At 42.0% G+C, this 25,103-nt stretch overlaps 1 protein-coding gene and 2 pseudogenes across 1 annotated transcript; all 3 read right to left on the bottom strand.

Annotated features, from left to right (window-relative positions):
• Window positions 1–1,086: 1,086 nt before the first annotated feature.
• Window positions 1,087–24,703, bottom strand: ERMAP (erythroblast membrane associated protein (Scianna blood group)). The gene is made up of 10 exons (XM_067712150.1): window positions 24,470–24,703; window positions 10,842–10,931; window positions 9,992–10,108; window positions 9,105–9,137; window positions 8,071–8,103; window positions 6,247–6,267; window positions 5,438–5,458; window positions 5,319–5,345; window positions 5,185–5,211; window positions 1,087–3,986 (listed from the first exon to the last, which is right to left on the bottom strand). The coding sequence occupies exons 2-10, from the start codon at window positions 10,924–10,926 to the stop codon at window positions 3,262–3,264; spliced, it is 1,089 nt and encodes a 362-aa protein (XP_067568251.1). The 5' UTR covers window positions 10,927–10,931; window positions 24,470–24,703; the 3' UTR covers window positions 1,087–3,261.
• On the bottom strand, window positions 17,001–19,025 carry LOC137208792 (adapter SH3BGRL pseudogene; annotated as a pseudogene).
• LOC137210352 (peroxiredoxin-1 pseudogene) lies at window positions 18,920–19,714 on the bottom strand (annotated as a pseudogene).
• Window positions 24,704–25,103: the final 400 nt, after the last annotated feature.

Genomic DNA, 25,103 nt, shown 5'->3' with positions numbered 1-25,103 from the left:
TATTGATGTACAGTTGATTTACAATACTGTGTTAGTTTCAGGTGTACAGCATAGTGATTTGGGGTAGTTGTTTGCAGATTATATTCCATTATATAGGTTATTACAAGATATTGTGTATAATTCCCCGTATGATATAGTAAATCCCTGTTGCTTATCTATTTTTTGGATACTAGTTTGTATCTGTTAATCCTATACTCCTAATTTGTCCCTCCCCCTGGAAGGGAGTTCAAAGATCAACTAATCCAATACATTTGTCAGAGAAGCTAAATGTTCTCTGTCCAAGGAACCACCTCTGGTTTCCCAAAACCCCTGCGCAGGGTTTTTTCTGAGTGCTGTTTAATTAAACCTGACTGTAGTTCGTCAGTTCAGACACAAGACCACTAAGGCACATCCAGGATTAGGATTTTTTTTCCGGGTTTAACTTAAAAAAAAAAAAGTCTAATTAATCAAATATGTATGCTAAAATTCTACACGCCTCTCATATCTTCAAGGTATTTCAGTGCAAAGAGAAAACGGTATTGTCTTCAGAGCTAGATACTAGATTTATGCTCCCAGTTCTACTACCTAGCCATTTAGAGCATTATTTCCTTATTGTAAGGATTAAATGAGTCAGGACTTCCCTGCTGGTCCGGTGGTTAAGACTCCACGCTTCAGCTGCAGGAGGCATGGGTTCGATCCCTGGTCTGGCCTGCATGGAGTGCACTGCAGCCCCCCAAAAAAAGAAGAAGAAGAAAAAGAGTTAACATATGTAATGCTTCTGCCTCCATAAATGTCAGTTCTCTTTCCTGCTGGTAAGTTTCCTTGGGTGCAGCCAATGTGAATAATGTGAATTAGTTTTAAGACTGGGATATTCACAAAAGTATGTTTGAAATTTAATATGGATGAGTGAAATGTAAATACCCCATACACGCTATTACTTTATAAACTGATATAAATGAAATACTGAGAAGGCAGATGCAGAAATAAAGCTGTGGCTTTATTTTTAACTGTGGTTAAAGCTTGCATGGGTGGAATCAGGCTGTTCAAAACCAATCCCATAAGGTGCCCTTCTCTTACCAGCCCAAAGCCTTTCCCCACAACTTCTCATTCACAATGAAAATAAGAGCATGCCAAACAATGAATAACAAACTTTTATTTAAGGACTGTACAAAAGCAAACAAAATATTCCATTCAGGAGCTGTGATGGTTAATTTTACTGGGCCATAGGGTGCCCAGATATTTGGTCAAATATTATTCTGAGTATTTCCTTTAGGGGTTTTTAGATGAGATTAACATTTAAATCGGTAGATTGAATAAAGCAAATTGCTCTCCCTAATGTGGGTGGGCCTGATCCAATCAGTTGAAGGACTAATGGAACCAAATAGCTGACCACCCCCCAAGTAAGAAAGAATTCTTCCTGCCTGACAGCCTTCAGACTGAGTCATCAACCTTTTTCCTACTTTAGACTCAAACTGAAATATTGGTTTTTGGGTCTTAAGCCTGTCAGCCTTTAAACAGGAATTACACCATGGGATCTCCTGGGTCTTGGGCCTTCAGACTTGGATGGGAACTAAACCATTGGCTCACCTGGGCCTCCAACTTGCTGACTAACCCTGCAGATCTTGGGACTTGCCAGCCTCCATAATGGTGTGAACAAATTCCTTATAATAAATAAATATATATATATTCTTCCTGCTGTGTGTGTGTGTGTGTGTGTGTGTGCGTGTGTGTGCGTCTGTATACACACATATAAAATATATATTCTGGGGCTTCCCTGGTGGCGCAGTGGTTGAGAGTCTGCCTGCCGATGCAGGGGACACGGGTTCGTGCCCCGGTCCGGGAAGATCCCACATGCCGCGGAACGGCTGGGCGCGTGAGCCATGGCCTCTGAGCCTGCGCGTCCGGAGCCTGTGCTCCGCAACGGGAGAGGCCACAACAGTGAGAGGCCCGCGTACCGCAAAAAAAATAAAATAAAATACATATTCTGTTTCTCTGGAGAACCCTAATACATGCACTAAGAGAACTTCTGACAGACACATAGAGCCACTTTCTGTTGGGCAGAACTGTGCACCCATCTGCAAACTGATAGCCAACATCACCACAGAGAGGTCAGATCACATATGTGGTGTGACTTGAGAGTGATTAGGGTTCTTTCTGAAACCCACACCAAAAAAGCAACTTCATTATTTTATCCTCACACCTGGTCTACCAACTTCCTATGTGAGATCAATACTCTCTGATCTAAGAGGCTGTTTGCTCCACAAATAGTCCAGTTTTCCAATATTATGGTCTTATAGAACAAAAGCTTCTGCACTGGTGGTTAAAACTGCCACTTCTTCTAGCTGAGCCTCTCTGAATCCCAGAGGGGATTCAAAAAGGCCAGTGCAACAGATGGCCTAACCCACTGCTGCCTTTTCAAGGCCACACACAGCTGAGCTGCTCTGTTTGAAGCCATACCTCCCAGCTTCCTCCTGAGGTTTTTCAGGATTACGGCTACCACGTTTAAAGTCCCCATACCTGGTTATCACCAAGTTAGCTTTGAAAACATGTACATTAGCACTGAATGTCACCAAACTATGCTGTAAACAGGATCAAGGAAATAGAAAAGGGTGGCTTTTTTTTTTTTTTTAATTCCCCTGGCCTTCTGCCCTATATTCCAGAAGAAAGAAGGAAGAGTGTGTGATCCAAAACATGTTTACTTTTAAAAAGCTGGCTATGGGGGCTAGAGGCCTGAACAGAGAAAAGGAGAAAAGCAGTTCTTGACAGGATAAGTAAGAAGTCACTGGTCATCATAACTTCATGACTACAAGCCTGAGTGCAGGATGAGGCAGGATGAAGTGCTTTTAAACAGCCCCTCGAGTAAAGAGCCCCTGTATCTCAGTGACACACATTCAACACCACCACCTAAACCTAATCTGATTGTTCATTTGGTTTTCCTCCCATCTTTTGCTCACACCACACGGCTTGTGGGATCTTAGTTCCCCAACCAGGGATTGAACCTGGGCCCTCAGCAGTGAAAGCACGGAGTACTAACCACTGGACCACCAGGGAATTCCCATCATTTGGTTTTCAAGAATTCTTCCAGGGCAATGTAAACTTCAAGTCCCCAGAAGGGAGACATGGTTTAGAACTGAGCCCTGGGAGAAAGTTGGTACAAGAGAAACCACAAAGGGGCCTGGGGGAAAGGAGGAGAGACGGTCCAGAATCAGGTGGTTAGGCCAAGAGACTGAAATCCAGGGCACTGGGCTGGAGCATCTGGGGAGCAGGTGATGAGGCTCATCCCTAAAAAGAAGGAACCTTGAGCCCCTGCAGGGCTGGGCCAGTGTCAGAGGGCCAGGACAGGATCATATCTGTGAGTGGGAGGAGCTCTTGTGCCTGAGCGGGGAGCAGAAGAGGGTCCACCTGCAGGGCCACGTCTCCATTAGCAAGACCTTTTTCTTCTGGCTTGGGGACAGTTGATTCTTCCGGTTTTTGGAGTTTAGAACAGATGATTAGAGGTGCCATGTTTTTCCCTCCATCATGAAGGCAAGGTTCAAAGAAAGGGCGAAGGGGGCCAGAGAAACTGTGGGTGAAAGTAAAGATGTGGGACTGGTTGGTCACGTTGTAGAAGGAAATGACTCCTGCTTCATAGTCCAGAAAAATCCCCACACACCGCGGGGGCTCTTTCAAGCGGAAGGAGGTCTGCGGGGATGTTAGGGCCTCGTACTCATTCTTGCGATTCTGTCGCAGGAGCCAGTGTCCATTGGCGGGCGAGGCGGTGACCTTCCCCTTCCTGCTCACTGACTCACTACACACCCCCAGGGCCCATTTGCTCTTGTCTGCCACAGACACCTCCCAGTAGTGACAGCCAGCTATGAAGTACTCAGAGCCCAGGACACTGACGACGAAGTCAAATCGCTGGGGGTTGTTGGGCACAGGCTGCCTTGTGTCTCCAAGCTTCACACACCTGCGGTCCTCAGACAGGATGAGTTTGGGATGCGCTGTGTCTGGGTCCAGGGTCACAGTCACTGCAGAGAGTCACAGAGATGTGAGGTTTGAGACGGCTAGGTCTCAAGGGATCTTTGAGTAGCTTTGGAGGGAATAATCATCCCTAGGTCTGCAACCACTGTCATCGGCCCATTTTAGTTTATGGTGCCCTCACCTTCACATGTCCTGGAACTAAAGAAAACTGTCTTCCAGTCTCCTAGATCTGCTGGTGGTCTGCTAAGTAAAAGAGGAAATGTTTCTCACCCATCTGTGAAGCTGCCTTAGTCCTTAGGAAATATTGCCTTTGTCTTTGCTGGTCCAAAGGAATCTAATGCGTGATAATAAACAGGCTTTGATGTTAGACCCTGTAGCTAGATAGCATGTTTTGAGTCCCAGCTCTGCCACAAGCTAGTTATGCGACCCTGGGCTTGTTATTCACCTCAAAACCTTAGTTTCTTCATCTGTAAAGAAGGAATAATAGCACCACTGAATAATATGCTGGAGAAGCTGTTGTGCAGATCTGATGAGCTAATGCATGAGATAGTGCCTTGTTCACACAGTGAGTGTGTGACGCTCATTTTCTTAGCTAAAATTATTGCTTATAATTATCATTTTAACATGGTAATATAGAGAGACTTCCGTGGTGGCACAGTGGTTAAGAATCCGCCTGCCAATGCAGGGGGCATGGTTGGATCCCCGGTCCAGGAAGATCCCACATGCCGCGGAGCGGCTAAGCCCGTGTGCCACAACTACTGAGCCTGCGCTCTAGAACCCACAAGCCACAACTACTGAGCCTGTGTGCTACAACTACTGAGGCTGCAGAAAAATAAAACACTCATGCATCCAAAAAAAAAAAAATACAATGAGGAAATTAACATGCAAATGAAAAACTCAGAAAAATATTTTATGAAAAATAGGACAAGAGTTAATATAGAAAAAGTCCCCACAAGTCGAAAAGTGCCAGAATAGGACAGGCGCAGACAAGCCAAAAAGATAAAATACAAGTAACCAATGAACTTAAGAAAAATCTCAAAAATCATAGAAAACCCATAAGAAGAGTAAACCAATTATTTACCAGTGTTCTAAAAGAAGGGAGACTTTCTGAATCAAAGATTTTTTAAATTTGATAAGCAGATAAACAGATTTGACTTAATTTTTTTTTTTTAATTACAGTCTGCCCTCCAAAGGAACACAGCAATGGGCTCTGAAATGTGGATCCATTAAACTGGTGCAACTTACCAAAGTGTAGCCGGGCCCTTCTCCAGCCTAAAAGACAGAAAAAGGGATTGTTAAAGTAATGGAGAAATGGAGACCTCCTGGTGCAGTTGGAGTGGGGGCAGGTAGAGTGGGGGGACAGGGAGAGTGCACCTCACCTGAGTTTGCTGCAGCTCTCTTTAACTCTACAAAAGAAGAAACAAGGGGAGTGAGCTTTCACTGGAAACATAGAATCAACATAAGTTGGTATAGAAGTTATAAGAACAGGGGAACTTACTCAGTTCATGCCGGAGTTTCTCTAAAGAATAACAATTTGACAAATCAGAATGAGGGCTTGTACATGCCTGTGATGCTCCAGTCCCATCCCAACCGCATTCCCAGAGCAGATCCCCACTAGCAATACCCTGAACTTTCCCCTGACAGTGTTTCCAACAGCAATGGCTCCCAGCCATGGTCCTGGGGTCCCCAGAGATACTGCAGAGGGTCAGTGCGTCCCTATGGGAGCCAAACCTGACTTGCAGATTGAATCAACAACACATCTCACACATGTAAGTGACGGCAACATAAACGTATGCAGATGTTGTGGGAGAAGAATAAAATATAAGTTCATTTAAAACTATTACTAATTTCCATTAGATTTTCTTATGCGTGTTTTCTCAATGTAAAATCAAATAGACATATCATGTGTCTGAGGATTTGGGGTTGTTGTTGTTATGAAGAGGGTCTCATACATGAACAGGTGGAGAAGCACTGTTCCACATATTCAGTTGAATGATCCCACCGAAGGCAACGTCATGCCTGAGTGATAGAAGTGTCTCCCAGACGTCTTTACCTATGGAGGGTATCTCTCTTCTTGCTAAAACATTTCCCATTTAGTGACTACATAACAATTGTGCAGGAAAGAGGAGCACAGAATATTTGAGGAAAAAGAGGCTTTAGGGAGCCAGGAAATTCCCACCCTCATGCTTGAAGTATCCTTGCCTTGCCCCCTCTCTTCTGCCCCAGGAGGTGAATCTGAGAGTCTCATCATAAAGCAAAGATGTCAGCAGAAGGAGGTTTGTGGCACGGAAGAGGAGCAGAACTTACTGAGGGCTTTATAGAGACGTCCTAAAAAAACAGAGAAAGAGGCACGAGTGAGCAGATCCTGCCGCTTTATCCCCAGGGCCCAGGAAGTCTCATCACTCCACCCCTATGCCCCCCAGCCCCCAAACCCCACCCCTGGCTGAAAGAATGATGACAATCCTATCAGCCCCCAATACAGTCACATCCCGCTAAGGGCAGACTGGGGAATTCACCGGTGCTGGTGCCACTTTCCAGATGACCTGGACTACCCTGACTTTTGTTCCTCTTCCCTTCCTTTTGTCTGTCTGGTTTCATTTCCGCTGTTCATATGAGTGTTTCCAATATGTTTGTAACCGAGTGTCCATGAGTGTATGCCTTGCCACCCTTTTATAACTGTTTATAATATCTATGGTGTAAAACTAGCTGAAGGCCTACCATCGAGTTACTGATGTGGGCTGTTATTCTCTACACTAACCTCCCCCTACCCCGCTGAAGTACTGTGGAGAAACACAAATTTGGAGACCCCAGAAGGTCTGGGACATGTGCATATGCTTCTGTGCTTTGGGGGAGTACTTGCAGCCTCTCTGGAAGGGTCATCTGCCCACATTTTCCCCTTAGCACTGGCCCTGCCACAGAGTTGAAATTATACATTTGAGTTCACTGCCAGGCCCTGTGCTAAGGGCTGGGCATATGTTAGGTGTTGGACATTGGGGCAGTGAAGCTGAATATGATATGGTCCCTAACAAGATAACGGTTTATTTTTACCATTCCCACTACCAACAGCCTCCATTTAGTGTGTCCTGTTTTTATGACGTAGGCCCTGAATCTGCTCAACAATATGAGGTACATATAATTATTATTCCCATTTTACAGACTGGTGGTCTGAGGCTCAGAGGGACATGGAAATTTATCCAGATTATCCAGCTGGTAAGTGGCCAAGGAGGCAGGATTCAAACCCAAGTCCCTCTGATTCCTAGTTGGAGGCCATCCTCACTACACCACACTGTTCCTTCCCTTCTAGGACACGACGGTCATTGTGTCCCTGAGGTGTGCACCCCTATGCTTTAACTAGTCTGGAGCAGATGTGAGGGGGGAAGGGAGGAGATGCCGAAATCACTGCAGGTGGAGCCATTTCTGAGCCAGTGACTTGTCTTCCCAGCTAGACTTTCAGAGGGCAGAGCCCCACCTGCTTTTTGGTACCTGGGGTGTCTGTCTTTTACCCTCAGTGGCCCAGAGCAAACATTCAATTAATGAAGACAAAATGGCAATAAGGGAAAGGTTTCAGGCACTGTAGTAGGAGTTGTGTGGGTTTTTTTTTTTAAGTTGTCTCTTTTAATCCTGAAAATAATCGGGTGAAGAGATCTATTATCCCCATTTTACAGATGAGGAAACCAAAGCTCAGAGCAGTAAAGTGACTTAACCCAGCCAGCAAGTGGCAGATCTGAGCCAGGTGCTGCTGACTCCAGAGCCTATGCCCCTCCCACTGTATCACACCACCTCTCTCAATGCAAAGATTGTATGGATCCTCCTATAATACCATTTTAATATATGTTAAAATAGTATATGAATCTTCTTTTTAGGTTATTGGTGGGAAAGCCAATGAAGGAACCTATGAATTTTGACCCCAGGCATCCCTTTGGCCACTGCTACCAACCCTATAACCCCTTGATATTAAAAAATAAATTCCAATGGTATTAACAGAGAATATATGTGTGGGGTGTGTGTGTGGGTGTGTGTGTGTGTATACACGTACACCACATATATATTGTATGTATAACAACCACCAGCATTTATGTAGGAGAAAAAATGTTATTTGTTCCTTACCCCTTATCCTATATATATAATTACCTTTTTCTTTTGCATGGTCTGAGAGAAGATTTTCTAGAGGAAGGAAAGTAAAAGAAAATGAGATTCTGTGACATTACCTTGAGGGTTCCTGCTTCCTATTGAGTTTATGGGCTCTTGAACCTGTCCTCCTCTATCTCCACCTCCACCTCCCTGATCCAGGCCCTCATCTCTCTCATTTGGATGCCAGAAAGAGCGGCCCAAATTGCCCCCAAATTCTGTTTCGCTCCCTCTGGTCTCCTCTCAGCAGAGCAGCCAGAGAGAGCTTTCTGGAAGCACAATTCTGGTCAGGATAGCCTATTCGCAGCTTCTCCACAGCTCCAAGGAGAAAGACGAAAACCCTTCATGGGATCTGCGAGGCCTCACATGCTGGTCCCCGCCTAACTCTGCAGCAGCACCTTCTGCCACCTTTCCCCTCACTTTTGCACCATGTTTCTTTCTCAAGCTGTTCTGCTGTGGGTGATTTCCTATTCCCTCTTCCCCCATGCCTGTCCGTCTTCCAGATGAAACATCACTGGGAACATCATCTGGAAACTCCTCTGACATCCCTGAAGTTTGGTTGGTTCCACCCAGTCACCATCTTCGCAGCCTTCAGAACTTCCTTTTGTGGCTTCTGTACACATTTATTTGTGTAATTATTTAATGCACGTATACCTCCCTGACTAGACAGAAGTTCCAAGAAGGCAAAGACCGTATCCGCTTTCACTCACTGTTGTGTCCCCAGCATCTGGTATAGTCTGCACCGCTTAGCAGAGAATTATCAATTATTTGTAGGGTCCCCTACCTTAGACCTACACGACTCCCCCAGGATAAAATCAAGCCATGAGCTCAGAGACAAAATCACCAAACATACTGGAAGGCGAGCTATTACAAGGTAGAGTCAGCGGAAACTGGGAACAACAGGTTTTGACACCACCACCACCATCACCACCCAGCAGATGCTGGGATCTTCAGGTCCGGAATTTAGATTAGTGGGCCCTGGGGACACAAAAATGAACAAAACAGAGAAACATACCTGCCCAGCCCAGGACACTCACCTACCTCCATTGCGTGTTCATAGAGAAGCCTCTCTGGAAGGGAGAGAGAGAGAGAGAGATGTAAGCTCGGCTTAAGGAAGGCCCTTTTCTAACAGGCAGAGCTGTCCAAGGGACCACAAGCTGCCTGAGCAGGACTTTGCTCCTTGTCGCTGTGGGTGTGTGACCATTAGAAAGGACTAGAGGGTCTTCAAACCATCAGACAGGGAAAGGAGTGTTCAGTCATGTGACTTTCAAGGTCCTTGGCAACCCTGCGAGCCATGAAATGCAACCATATTAATGAGGGTTTTATCTAATGGATATGATTGGATTTCTTTTTTTTTTTTTTAAGATGTTGGGGGTAGGAGTTTATTAATTAATTAATTTTTTTTTTTTTTTTGCTGGCTTGGGTCTTCGTTTCTGTGCGAGGGCTTTCTCTAGCTGTGGCAAGCGGGGGCCACTCTTCATCGCGGTGCCTGGGCCTCTCACTATCGCAGCCTCTCTTGTTGCGGAGCACAGGCTCCAGACACGCAGACTCAGTAGTTGTGGCTCACGGGCCTAGTTGCTCCGCGGCATGTGGGATCTTCCCAGACCAGGGCTCGAACCCGTGTCTCCCGCATTAGCAGGCAGATTCTCAACCACTGCGCCACCAGGGAAGCCCTGGATTTCTTAATTAATTAGAAGACTGGCATCATGCCAGTCTTCTAATTAATTCACAGCTCTGCCCAGGAGATTTCTGCACTTTCTTTGATCCTCTCTTCAATGTGGGTCCCCAGAACACAGCTCTACCAGTTTTCTCCCAGACAACCTATGGATAACTGTTAAGTCTCTGTCTGCTTCCTCCCAGCCTTTTCCTAGAGAGGCTGCAGTACCAATTCCTGCCAGCCTGGGCTCCCTTACCACTTAGTTACCTTTTGACCTTCTTTGCTTCCAGATGATGTAAATGCCCACGATGATGAAAATCCCCAGGACAGGCAGGATCACAGCAAGAGCCACTGCTGATGAGGAGAACCTCCCTGGAGATGGGGCTGAAACAGAAACCACCTGTGACCACCCTCTGAGAGCTTCTCCGTGGCAAGGGCCCCACCTCGAATGGCAGGTGACTTAGGCACATCCCAACTGCCTCCATCACCTTGCGAGAGACCTCCAGCCAAGTTGGTGAGGCTCTCTGCTTCTCTCAGCGACTCAAACCCCAGATGACCCAGGAATGACTTTAAAGTGAGATGTTTATCTCTCAAGATTGGTTTCAATGGTCCCGCCTGAAGACATTGATTCAAACTCAGCATCTCAACCACAATCTCATCCTGCCCGAGACTTTGGAGAACTGGAGGTGCTTCCTCAGGAACCGCTATAGTCTTCTCATGAGCACCCACCTGCTCCCCCTTCAAATCCTCACTCTGAGATAGAACAGCAGTCAGCGAACTCTTTGCCCGAGCCCTATTAGCAGGGGCAAAACTATTTCTATGGTGTTACAGCAGCAAGCCGAACGTCTAGACAGGAGAGAAAGAAGGACAGAAGGAAGAACGAGCGAAGAAAAGAACAGCAGGAGAGGCTCTAGGACAAGTGGCGAAGAGCCTAAGCTGGATGTGAGCTCTTGCTCAGCACTGCGTGACCCCCGGAGAGAGACTGAGGCTCGCCAAGCCCGGCCTGCCCTCTGGAACATGCACCCGAGAAGAAACAAGGCCTTGGGCCAGGCCTCCTTATTCTTGGAACCCCTTTGTCAGATGTCGCAGGCAGGGAAAGAGGTACGGAAACTCTCACCTGACACACGCAAAGGCAACTGGAGGAAGACGAGTGTGATGAAGCATCTGGAGAGCCAGGAGCCTGAGGAACTTGCCATCTTCATCCAAACTAGGAGGACAGACACATGGAGGCATCAGAAAGAGTTGGCGAGCTTGATGGGAGAAAGGGTACCACCCAGGAGGTAGGGCAGAGATGGAGGCTGCATTGGGTACACTCTGGAGTCACAGGCCAGGTATTGAATCCCAGCTCTGCTGCTTACCTCCATGTGGCCTGAGTTTCTGGGACTCAGTTTCTCCATCTTTGAAATGGGTATAATAACTGTGCCTCCTGGCAGAATCATTGTGAAGATTGAAGGAGGTAAGTGCTCAACACGGAGGCTGGCATCATGGTTAAGTCTATAAATGCCATGAGTGAGCACTTCAGGGTGACACTCTGAGTGTGACTTAGAAGGCACAGGGAGGAGTCTAGAAGAATGAGAACCTATACCCAGAGCTAGCCAGGTAAACACGGGAGGACTGGCTTCTTTTTGCATTTAGTGTCCCAGGTCAGGCTTGGGAAGTGCCTATTGCAAGCCAATCGTGGACCCACAATGTAGCCTGGAGCTCTTCCCTGACAGCTTTTCAAGTTTGACTATTGAGAAACAAGAAACCAGGGCAGTGAAGTTCCTGCATTTCATTATGAAGGCACTAATCCTACAAGTTCAGGGTCTGCAGTTAGAAAGACCTGGGTTCAAGTCTTAGCTCCACCCGTGTACTAGTTCTGTGTCCCTGGGAAAGTTGACATCTGTGGGTCTTCAGTTCTTAATGTATAAATGGGGAAACTTCTTCACAGGCAAATGTGAGGGTTCAAGGACATGATGCATGTAGAGCACTTGCCACATATGCCTATTGTTATTATTACTAAACTAAAAGAGGACGATCGTCCCTGGGAGGTGTGGGTCACTGTGTGCACTAAGCACAGGGAGACCCTAAGGGATTCCCTCCTGTACGACTCTTTCCCCTCCTACTTGCTACTGTCTGAAATTCCTTGAGCAGGAAACAAATCTTTCATGTCACCCCTGGGGTTGAAGTTCAAATGCAAATATTTGAGGAAGAGAGAAACTGTCTCTTACATTCTCTCCAAGACTTCAAACCCTTTCCAAAGAAGAGGGTTTTGGGAATTCCCTGGCGGTCCAGTGGTTAGGACTTAGCACTTTCACTGCAGAGGGGCTGGGTTCAATCCCTGGTCAGGGAACTAAGATCCCACGAGCCATGTGGCACTGACCAAAAAAAAAAAAAAAAATAGAGGAGAGTTTTATGGAAGTCATAAGGCCAGATCTCTGCAGGTCTTGGAAGATGGCGAAGTGGGGCTTGGAGGAGGTGGGGCAGTCAAAGCAAGATGGGGAAACTGAGGATGGACTCAAGCTTTGAACACGTTTCCAGTTCTGTTTTTCTCACAGCGAGCAGCACACTGCTTTAGGGTTGTTTTCTTTGTTCGTTGTTTTAAAATCATGATGCATGCATATAACACCCCCCCAATCCCCTGATGTTGCAAATGGCAACATAACGCTAGGACATTGTAAGGTCAGGAATACTGTTAGGATGGTTTTGTTGTTGTTGTTTGTTTGTTTGTTTTGCCTCCATCCCACCCACTTTCCTGCAGGTTACCAGCTACTCAGAAAGTGAACAAGACAAGTTAGGTAAATGAGAAAGGCTCTCGACCTTATCAATTAAGGTTGAAGGTGGAAGTAGGCAGGGCCCTGGATGCCCTGGAATTACCCCAATCCCCAAACCCTCAATGAGAAGGTATTTTTGAAACACAACCTGGGTAGCCACGCCCAGAGTGATGTGGAGCTGCAAGCTGAACAAGGGCTGCCTGAAATTTAATAAAAGGAGACCCCCAGGGCCCCATCTTCCTAGATTCAGATAGTTCATTAAGTGATTAAGAGGATGGGCTCTAGAGTCAGCCTGGGTTCAAGCCCTGGTTCTGCCATCACCTCCCTGGTGTGACCTTGGACAGACTAGTTTACTCCAAGTCTCCTCTCATTCACACATGAAGTGGAGTTAATAATAGTACCCACCTCGTAGATAGGGCTATAGTGAGCATTCATAGAAAACATGTGGTGCAATGGTCTGCACCAGATACTAAGAATAAAAAAGCAGGGCTTCCCTGGTGGTGCAGTGGTTAAGAATCCACCTGCCAATGCAGGGGACACAAGTTCGAGCCGTGGGAAGATCCCACATGCCGCGGAGCAACTAAGCCCATGCACCACAACTACTGAGCCTGTACTCTAGAGCCTGCGAGCCACAACTACTGAGCCCACACACCACAACTACTGAAACCCGCGCACCTAGAGCCTGTGCTCTGTGACAAGAGAAGCCACTGCAATGAGAAGCCCGTGTGCCCCAGGAAGAGTAGCCCTCCCCAGCCCTACTCGCCACCACTATAGAAAGCCCGCACGTAGCAACGAAGACCCAACACAGCCAAAAATTAAAAAAAAAAAAAAGTTGGAAATAAATGAGGAATAATTAAAAACTGACAATGTGGGTTGTTAAAATACAAATAAATGTAATATATATTTCTATTTTTTTAAAAAAGCAAATGAAGTCCTTCCATCCAATTGTCACTCTGAGTAATGAGGGCAGGTGAGGTAGCTTCGGGAGGAGAGCTAGAAAGGATGACACCAGATACAGGACTTTCACTCTCCAGTCATTAGAGAAGTGCAAATTAAGACCACAGTTAGATATGCTTTGTCTTCCTTCAAATTATCAAATATCAGGGGGAAAAATACCCAGAGTCAGCACACATGTGGGCAAACTGACTCCCTTGTCCATTGCTAAACTACTTTCACAAGGAAAATTTAGCAATAAGTATCAAAAGGTTTACATGTAGGCAAAAGTTTTTTAGCCGCTCCACGGCATGTGGGATCTTCCCGAACCCGGGCACGAACCTGTGTCTCCTGCAACGGCAGGCGGACTCTCAACCACTGCGCCACCAGGGAAGCCGTAGGCAAAAGTTTTAATCCAGTAATTTCTCCTCCAGAAAAGAATACTACAGAAATAAATAAGGATGTGCATGAGGATTTGATGGTGCAGATGCTCATCACAAAGTTATTTACGAAAAGAAAAAAATTGAAAACAACCTAAAAGTCCACTAAAATGGGAATGATTATTTATGGTACATTCTTGCAATGAAATACTATGCAGTATTTCATAATCACATGATAGAACAATCTTTAATAGCACTGGGAAATTTTCACTATATCCCAAACAATAAATTTTTAAAACGAAGCATAGGATGATACAATTTAGGCAGAATATGCTTAGAAAAAAGGCAAAAATGTAGATATTAAGCAGTGGTATTTCTGAGGGTGGGAGAGGGGAATGAAGGTGAGCTTTATGGTTTTTGCTGTGTATTTTCTAAATTTTCTACCTTGAACATGTATAACTGTGATTATCAGGAAACAAATATATTGAAAGAATCAGGAGGATGACCAGGAAGGGAAGGAGAAAGAGGAGAAGAAACAGAGTCCACTTTGGGCAAAGGCACACACAGTCCAGGAGGCAAAGAAGCACAGCAGGAAGTGCCTCCCGAGGTCCAAAGTCAGAAGCCACAGCCACAGTTGCTTTACAGCATCTCTTCTCAGAGCTTTGAGTGGAAAATTAAGTGCTGCCAAATCTTTTATTTCCTATTTTCTTACATGGTTGTAATAACCCTCTATCTGGTCACCATACTGATCTCCAGATCTATTCTTCTCATCTGGTTGGCCAGGATGGCCTTCTTGCATCATGTCCTCAGTTAACTTATATTATAATATATCAATATTATAACAATCAACATTGTGTTACTGTAAGATTGAATTAATACTAAATCATAAATATATTTTTGAGTTATTAATATTGTTCTGTATCCATAATGCCTCCAATTTATTGCACCTGTAGGTACTCTACATATATTATCTTTGCTATTGACAACAACCCTGAAAAATAGGTATTACTGTCCTCATTTTACACTCAGAACAAGGCAATCTTGCACATATCAGGGTATCATGCAAGCAAACTGACGGGATCCTTTCTGGAAGCAGGTAGAATGTAAAACATGGATAAATAGATGAGTGAATGAGTGAATGCACAGCCTTGTGTCATGAGTTACAAAATGCACAAATCACTTCCTTCCTTCCCAGTGTGGTTATCATGAAGTTCCTTTATGAAGAAAGCTCCCCTAATAAATATAAAGCATCATTTCACTTCCTAAAGTTCAACGTACATGACACAATTTGGGGACCATTGATATCTTAACAATATTGAGTGTTCTGGCCAAGGAACAGTTGATCTCTCTAGTAATTTAGGTCTTCTTTAATTTCTTTCAGCAGTATTTTATAGTTTTCAGCATATAGATCTTGCACATCTTCTGTCAGCTTTATTCATAAGTATTTAATATTTTGATGTTATTATAAATAGTATTAAGTTATTAATTTTAATTTCTGATTTTTCATTACTAACATATAAAAATACAATTGAGTTTTGTATGTTTTGTCTTATATCCCTGACCTTGCTAAACTCATTCACTAATGCTAGCATTTCTGTAGATTACATAGGATTTTCTGTATAGAAGATCACATCACCTATGAGTAAACACAGTCTTACTTCTTCCTTTTTAATCTGAATGTCTTTTATTTCCTTATTTTTTGCCTTGTTGCCTTGTTCCTGATCCTAGGGAAAACATTCCTTTTTCACCATTAGGTATAATGATAGCCATAAGGTTTTCATAGATGCCTTTTATCAAGGTCAGGAAATTCCCTTCTATTTCTAGTTTTCTGAGAGTTTTTATCAAGAATGGATGTTAACTTTTTCAACTGATATGTCTGTATGTATTGAGATGATCACACAATTTTCCCCTTTTTTTATTGAAGTATAGTCGATGTACAATATTATATAAGTTTCAGTTGTACAACATAGTGATTCAAAAATTTTAAAGGTTATATTCCATTTATAGTTATTCTAAAATATTGGCTATATTGCCTTGTTGTACTATATATACTTGTAGCTTATTTATTTTATACATTTTTTTTATGTTTCTGAAAGTACTGAGTTTATTTTAAAGATTGCATCAAGTTTGAATCTCAGTAAACAAAGCCATGTCTTCATTATATGTTGATTTTGTCAAAGAGCACAGACTTGCATACATCAAATGATATGATAAAGTACTTTAAAGTAAAAGGTGTTTGCTTTTAGTACTGTGGAACTAAAGTATCGATAAAAAGTTAACGTGGAACTAAAATACAATATATATGTCTTCTGGGTGATTTAGGCCATAATGTTTTGGCTTCTTAGAAGTTTTCAAAATTAACAGTTTTCAAATGGATCCTTTTATCTGATTATTATTAAATAAAATAATATTTAATAATATTAAATTATAATGAAATTATATTATTATTAAATATAAAAGGATTATTATTATCCTTTTATCTGCTATTCGCTAGAATAGAGGCATAGAAAAGATTCTCTCTGCTTAGATTAACGTACTCATACAATATATGCCTAAGCTGAAACAAAAAGGTCAAATATCTGAGAGATAATGGCATTCGTGATCACAAGTTGTTTTAAAAGGGGAAAAATGAGTTCCAACCTATTTCTTTTTTGGCCATGCCACACGGCTCACGAGATCTTAGTTCCCTGACCAGGGATCGAACCTGTGCCCCTGGAGTGGAAGCGTGGAGTCCTAACCGCTGGACTGCCAGGGAATTCCCAGTTCCAACCCATTTTAAAATAGTTCATTAAAAGTCTGAGCTCTTTGCAAAAGGGTGTCATTTTAAACTTATCTGCCATCCCACTTCCATAACATTTATAAGCATATTTCACTGGGCAAGCAAATTAGTAACGTGATTGCATCATAGCTGTGTAGTTAATCCAGAAACTGAATACAACTTTGTGTGTGTGTGTGTGTGTGTGTGTGTGTGTGTATGTGAGGTCATCTGTTCTGACCACTGAAATATGCAATGAAAGGCTACATTTAGAAGCTTAGAAAACCTGTGGTTCAGTACATAGAAGTTTCAACTTCAAAAGAATAGGAATGTTATAATTACTATAGGAAATTATAATGTCTGAAATATCATAAACATCATTTGCAACTACTTTTTAATCACAACGATTTCACATCAGAAAGGTACATATTTTTGTTCACTAAAACTAATGAGGCAATTTGGCAACAAGAGACAGATTCTTTCTTTCTCACCCTCCTTTCGAAATTACACAGTGTAGAGCTACAGATATACTTAAGCTGCAATAATAATACCAGAAAAGGGAACAGGCGTTTGCTTTTCAAAATCACTGAAGTACATAAAATGTCAGCAGACAACAATACTATTCCATGACATCTACTTAAAATTTTATGTTCATCTCCCACTCTTCTCATCATAACGTTCACATTTTAATTATGTATTCATTTTGATTGTTTGCATGTGAAAACACCAACTAATCTATTATTTCAACATCAAGGCTATTTCTTTTGAAGCCAAGATAATTTTGGAGACTCCTTTTTCAGGATTCTTAAGGCAAAATGTTTAAGGTTCATGGCTGCTGCTTCGCCTGCGCTTCTGCTTGCTTTGAACCAGGTGGGGCTGTTAAACCTAAAAAAGGCAAACACTGCATTATTTTCTCTGGCTTCAAAGAAGACATCTTAGTCCCCATGGTACTGACTTTCATTGAAAATCTCAGGCGGCAGGGGGTACCCTTTGGCTGGTCGACTTTTCAGGAACATTTTCTCTCATCCACTTCCAGTTGTCTTCACTGGCTGTAATATCTTTTTCTTCAAATCCTATTTTGTTAGCTTCTAAGAAATCAAGCGCATCTTGCTGTTTCTTCTTAATCACCGTGGAGCCAGAGGAAGGTGCAATGTACATACGGATCACTATCCTGGGGACAACGGTTGTAGCTGAGTCCTGCAAATGGCCGAAGAGCCTATTTTTTGCGTATGATTTTTAATTTTAGTTCGTTAATATAGTAAATGACATTGGTTGATTTTTTTGAATATTATACCAACCTGGCATTCTAGGGGTAAACTCCAGTCAGTCATGAGGAAGTGTCCTTTTTATATATCTTTGGATAAATTTTTTTTTAATTTTAAGAATTTTTGCCTCTATGTCCATGAGGGATATGGGTACTTCTTTTGTAATATCCTTTTCTAACTTTGGTAATTAGGGTAATGCTGGTCACAAAGAATGAAATAAGAAGTATGCCCTCCTCTTCAATTTTCTGGAAGAGTTTGTACAGCATTAATATTATTTCTTCCTCAAATGTTTGATGGAAATCATCAGGAAAGCACCTGGGCCTGGAGTTTTCTTTATGAGAAGGTTTGTAAAGGCACATTCAATTTCTTTAATAAGTATAGGGTAATTCAGGTCATCTATTTCTTCTTGAGTGATTTTTGGTAGTTTGAGTTCTTTCAAGGAATTTGTTTAATTCCTTGGCATAAGTATGTTCATAATATTTCCTTATTATTCTTTTACTATATATAGAATCTGTAGTAATGTCACCTCTCTCCTTCTTGATAGTGGTAATTCGTGTCTCTTTTTTCTTGATCAGTCTGACTAGAGGTTTATCAATTTTATTGATCTCAAAGAACCAGCTTTTGGTTTCATTGATTTTTCTCTAATGTTTTTCTGTTTCCTGTTGTATTTGTTTTTGCTCAGATCTTTATTACTTCCTTTCTTCTGCTTACTTTGGGTTTAATTTGTTCTTTTCGTTGTTGCTTAGGTTGTTGATTTGTGGTCTTCTTTCCTAATACTGTCATTTAGTACAATACAGATGACTTTATTTGTCCTCTTTTCTAATATAGTCATTAGTTGCTTCGTCATAAATTTCTCCGTAGGTATTACGTTAGTGACATCTGGAAATTTTGATATGTAGTGGTTTTCATTTTCATTACATTCAAAATATGTTCTAATTTCCCTTTAAATTTCTTCTTTGACCTATGGATTATTTAGAAATATGTTATCTAGTTTCCAAATATTTGAAAATTTTCAAGATTACTTTCTGTTATTGATTTCTTTTTTTTTCTCAGTTCAAGTTTAATAGAAACTACAAAAGATCAAAAGTGATACCCTACTACTGTACACATCAGTTGGCCTGCCCCATAATACAGCTCAGACCATTCCCCCCAGAGGAAGAAAGGGTGGCCTCCCCAACACCTGCAGGAAAGGCCTGTCCTGTCCCCACACCACATCTGGGCTGAGTGTAAGGTCTTGTATTTTAAGCATGACAATAGTACAAAAGAGGTTTTGTTCTCATGGCCACCTACTGCAGCCTGGCCCTAAAATGGCCCAGCGCTCACTTCTGCTTAGAGAAATATTCTTTGCTCTTCTGGACATCAGGCTTAATGGTATCACAGCCAGGCTTCCAGCCACCTGGGCACACTTCCCCATGTTTGTCAGTTAACTGGAAGGCCTGAACTAGTCTCAGTGTCTCATCCACAGAGTGGCAGACAGGAAAGTCATTTATGGTGATCTGTCAAAGGATACCTTTATCATCAATAGTAAAAAGGCCCCCCAATGAGATGCTTTTGTAGGCCTTTAATACCCATAGTTCTGAGCAATGTTGCGCTGGGGGTCTGATATCAAGACAATGTTCGTGGGTCCCAGTCCTCCTTGTTTCTTGGGTGTGTTGATCCATGCCAGATAACAGAAGTGAAAAGCCACAGAAGCACCCATCACTTGGCAGTTGAGTTTCTTAAATCCATCTGCCCTATCACCTTTCTGGGGCACACAAAGTGAAATCAAGAGGGTAAAAGAATAACCCAACACATTTTCCTTTGTAGTCAGATAGGCTGATATCTTTTAACTGACCATCTGGCATAATAGATGTTGCTTTGAACTGGGGGGCAAGGTGCCCAATTTTGGCATGTCCTGAAAACATATTGTTATCAGCAGTTCTCAGACAGAAACCGCCAGGACCAGTCAGGAAGAAGACAGGCCTCTGTTATTGATTTCTAATTTAATTCTGCTGTGACCAGAAAACATACTTAGTATGACTTGAATCCTTTTAAATTTATTGACTTGCTTTGTGTGCTAGCATATAGTCTATTTTGGTAAATGTTTCATGTGTATTTTGCTGTTGTTGGGTAGAGTGTGACTAACGTGATATGAGATCTTAGCTTTTTTATTAAAGGTGTGAATTTCCTTCCTCATAATCTCATCCGAGAAGAGCAGAGAGTAAGCTAGTGGCAACATTCCCAAAAATCTAAGGCTAAATAAAACAAAAAGGTAAAGAAAGGCTTACATCCCTACTGAATTGAGGACTGGAGTCAGATGGCTTGGTTTTAGTCTTGGCTTGGTCTCTACTATCTGTGTGACTTTGTAACTTGGAGCAAGTCACTTAAACACTTAGGTCCTGATTTTCCATCTTTAAATTGAGAGATTCATTTACATTTGCTGAGTTCATTGTAAATTGGGAAACAACAAGAAGTAAGGAAATGTATTTGCCTTTTGATCCAGTGAGAAATAGTCTGGAAATCTACTCTAAGGAAAGAATCTGAAATACAAAAGTTTACATGATGTCAGTAGTATTTGTATAATAGTGAGAAACTGGACCATCTATAGGTACATCGATAAGGCAATGACTAAGTAAATTATGGTTCATCAAACCTATGTTTCAAATGAAAGCTAATGATGTGTTAAAAGCAAAATACAAAATAATACATTTACAATGATTATAACTACATTAAAGAGTGTGTAGGAAAGGAACTAAAAGTAAGTCCTATAAAATATGAATAGTTGTTAATAATTAAGGTGGTTGGAAATATGGGCAATTTTTTCTCATCTCTATTTCCTAACTTACTGATAAAGTGTAATATATTGATGAACAAATGTGCAACATGTAACTAAATTTAGCAAAACTGAAATTTATTAATTAAAGAATTTTGACAAGTTGAAGCTTTAAATTCCTTTCCAGCTCCAATATGCTATAATTCTGCTTCATGGAAAGGAAAAATAGCATTTCAAGAGTGTTTGTCTAACTTTCAGTTCTCCACTAGAAATAACCTAATTTGGAAACTTGATGTTTCAGATTACAAAATTACTGAGTTAAGAGGAGGATTAGTCAGATTCTATTTCTGAGAGTGCCTTCCATGGGCAGAGCAACAGTGAAGGAGAACCATGGTATTCAATGGAAGTTTCCAAGCCAGGCAGGGAGAAGAAACCAAAGAACAGGAGAGGAAACTAAAAGATGGTAGAGGAGAAACAGGGTAGAAGACAAAGACTGAAAAAATAAAAGGGTGAACAGATGGTGAGTGAGAGTTTTCCATCATCAGCGGTCTAGATGCCACCTTTGCTGTAAGTCACCTGTAGGACATTAGGTCCCAAAATTGTTATATATAAATATATATTTTTTCATTGCTATATATAAGATTTTGATTTTTTTCTTGTATCCATCCTACTTCAAGGAACTAAAAGCCCTGTCTTCTCACTACCTCTCCTAGTCTTTTTTTTAAAATTTTTATTGGAGTATAGTTGATTTACAATGTTGTGTTAGTTTCAGGTGTACAGCAAAATGAATCAGTTATACACATACATATATCCACTCTCTTTTAGATTATTTCCCCATATAGGCCATTACAAAGTATTGAGTAGAGTTCCCTGTGCTATACAGTAGACCCTTATTAGTTATCTGTTTTATATACAGAAGTGTGTATATGTTAATCTCAAACTCCTAGTTTATCTCTCCCCACCCCCTCTCTATCCCCTTTGGTGACCATAAGTTTGCTTTCTGTGTCTGTATTTCTGTTTTGTAAATAAGTTCATTTGTATCACTTCTTAGATTCTACATGTAAGTGATATCATATGATATTTGTCTTCTCTGTCTGACTTACTTAGTATGATAATCTCTAGGTCCATCCATGTTGCTGCAAATGGCATTATTTTGTTCTTTTTATGGCTGAGTAATATTCCATTGTATATGTGTACCACATCTTCTTTATCCATTCCTGTGTCGATGGATGTTTAGGTTGCTTCCATGTCTTGGCTATTGGAAATAGTGCTGCAACGAACATTGGGATGCATGTGTCTTTTTGAATTAGGGTTTTCTCCAGACATATGCCCAATAGTGGGATTGCTGGGTCATATGGTAGTTCTATTTTTAGTTTCTTAAGGAACCTCCATACTGCACCAATTTACATTCCCACCAAGAGCGCAGGAGGATTCCCTTTTCTCCACACCCTCTCCAGCATTTATTGTTTGTAGATATCTTGATGATGGCCATTCTGACCTGTGTGAGCTGATACTTCACTGTAATTTTGATTGGCATTTCTCTAATAATTAGTGACGTTGAGCATATTTTCATGTGCTTTTTGGCCATCTGAACTGCCCTAGTCTTTGGCTTCAAATTCCCTCAGGCTCTGGAGCCCCTCTCGTTGCCCTCTGGGATGGACACTCCCTGCCCTGACAGGCACCCACGGTCAGCCAGCTCCAAGTCACCTTCAGCATAGCCCTATGGCATTTCAGTTGTTTTAAAATTTTTATCAAATAAAATTTATTGCTTTTTTTTATCCTAGCTATTATAGAAAATCTGGAAATTACAAGAAAAAAAGGACAAAAATGTTTGAAATCACCTGTAATTCCTCCACCTGAAGACAATATGGTTTTTCAAATATTTTTTCTGTGTATGTATATAACTTTTTTTTAAAGTAAGACTATACTGTATATATATTTTTTAATACCCAACATTTTCACCAAGAACTATATTATGTAGTTTTCCCATGCCATCAAATATTCTTTTAATGATTTCAGTGTTCCATCATAAATATGCAAGAATTTAAAAACTAATTCCATATTGTAGAATATTCAGGTTTTTCCCCAATGCATTGCTATTATAAGCTTTATCACTACAATTGATAGTGGATTGAGGGCCAAGTTATAAGGCTTAGTTCTAGACTTGGCTTGGTTCCTAATTGTGTGACTTTGTAACTTTAAGAAAGTCACTTAAACTCTTAGGCCTTGAGTTTCCCATCTTTAAAATGGTGAGACTTTTAATTTGCATTGCCAAATCGCCCTCCAGAGAGGTCATATCAATTTACCAAAGTGTATGAAATTGTTTGTTTCTCCACAACCTTGCCACCACTGGGTTTTTTTTTTAACATCTTTGTCATTTTATTTATTTATTTATTTATTTATTTATGGCTGTGTTGGGTCTTCATTGCTGCACACGGGCTTTCTCTAGTTGCGGTGAGCGGGGGCTACTCTTCGTTACGGTGCACGGGCTTCTCATTGTACCGGCTTCTCTTGTCGCGGAGCATGGGCTCTAGGCAGGGGGGCTTCAGTATTTGTGGCTCGCAGGCTCTAGAGTGCAGGCTCAGTAGTTGTGGCACACGGGCTTAGTTGCTCCGCAGCATGTGGGATCTTCCCAGACCAGGGCTTGAACCCATGTCCCCTACACTGGCAGGCGGATTCTTAACTACTGTGCCACCAGTGGAGTCCCTTTGTCATTTTAATGAGTAACAAAACTGGGTTTTTTTGTTTTACATCTTTATTATTTTAATGAGTAACAATATCTCTCTAAAAATAATTAATTGTGTTTCATCTTAATTTGTATTTCTTTGATTATTCCTTTGTCATTTGGACTTTGTCAATTACCTGTCTCTACTTTGTCCATTTTTCTATTTGAGCATTTGTCTCTTTAATGTTTTGTAAAATTCTTCATATAGTAACAAATTTTTTTTCTACTACATATGTTGGAAATATTTTTCCCCACAGGAAGTCATTTACATTTAAATTTGAAACAGTTTAATTTCAAAAACTTCTAAAGCAGAAAAAAACATGCAGTGAGGACTTCCCTGGTGGCGCAGTGGTTAAGAATCCACCTGCCTGGCAGAAATAGAGACACAGATGTAGAGAACAAATGTATAGACACCAAGGGGGGAAAGTGGCGGTGGAGGGGAGATTGGGATTGACATGTATACACTAATATGTATAAAATGTGTAACTAATAAGAACCTGCTGTATAAATAAATAAATAAAATTAAAATTTTTTAAAAAAAAGCAGGAAAAAAAAGAACCCACCTGCCAGTGCAGGGGACATAGTTTCAATCCCTGGTCCGGGAAGATCCCACATGCCGCAGAGCAACTAAGCCCGTGCACCGCAACTACTGAGCCCACATGCCACAACTACTGAAGCCCGTGCACCTAGAGCCCATGCTCTGCCACTAAGAGAAGCCCCCACTCATCTCAACTAGAGAAAGCCCGCACGCAGCAACGAAGACTCAATGCAACCAAAAATTAATTAATTTTTTAAAAAAGTGTTTCTTTCTAAAAAAAAAAAAAAACATGCAATGGAAGTTCCCTTGATAACTCCAAGCAGCTTAAGAAGACCCAGCAAATCTACAGCTGTTCTGTCTGAAAGCACACGGCCAGGACCTGGCTAAGAGTAAGGGCTAAATAAGTGACAGCTGTCATACTTAATGATGACGATAATATCTAAAGGAGTCTTTTGACAAAACCCATCCAGTCCCCTTGTCACTTGTCCCCTTTTGTGCTCCTCATTTCCTGTCACTCCATTTCATCCCCTAAAATGTTCTTGTGAGTATGAAGAAAGGGGATAGTTTCTCCAACAGACCTGAGGATCCTGAGAAAATCAAAGGACTAAAAAGAACGACGAGAGGGGAGAGGGAGGAGGACTCACCACTTTGGAATTAGGGGCCCTTTGTCCCTCACCGGCTGAGCTGGAGTCTCCAAGCTGGGAACATCCCTCTGCCCGTTCAGGGAGATGAGGCATCAGGCAGGAACATCAGGAAGGACTCCGAAGGTGGGCCCGAGAAAAGTTCATCTTTTATTCTAATGCCTGAAGCCCTCAGCCAGGGGCTCCATCTGCCTGACAGACTCCCTTCCAGCTGTTCCTATACACCAACAAGCCACACCCTGCCTGTCTGCCCCGATAAAGGAACAGAGCAAAGAGGAAGCTCCCTAAAAGCAGGGAAGCCTCCCAGTGCTGCCGGGCTAAGGGACTTCTGCGCCTCAGCTCCTTCTCCCGTCCAAGCCAACTGCATAGTGACTGCTTTTGATACATTGTGATCCTATCACACCCTTTCTTAAAAGCTTGCTCCTCTTTACTTTCCAAATCAGAGTAAAACTGAAGATTGGTTTCAAAGACACCCACCAATTAGCCACCTTCTTTAACTCACTACCTTTATCTCCAACTGCACCCTGACATGTGCTTTCTGATAAACAAACTTGCTGACTGTCCCCCAATATGTGATAAACCCTTTCCCGCCTATCTTGCTTTCAGAATATCCATAATTTTATATGCATAATATCCA

Source organism: Pseudorca crassidens, chromosome 2 (genome assembly GCF_039906515.1).
Source record: "Pseudorca crassidens isolate mPseCra1 chromosome 2, mPseCra1.hap1, whole genome shotgun sequence".
NCBI lineage: Eukaryota > Metazoa > Chordata > Mammalia > Artiodactyla > Delphinidae > Pseudorca > Pseudorca crassidens.
The sequence above is the reverse complement of the archived record's forward strand: the minus strand, read 5'-3'. Positions and strand labels throughout refer to the sequence as shown.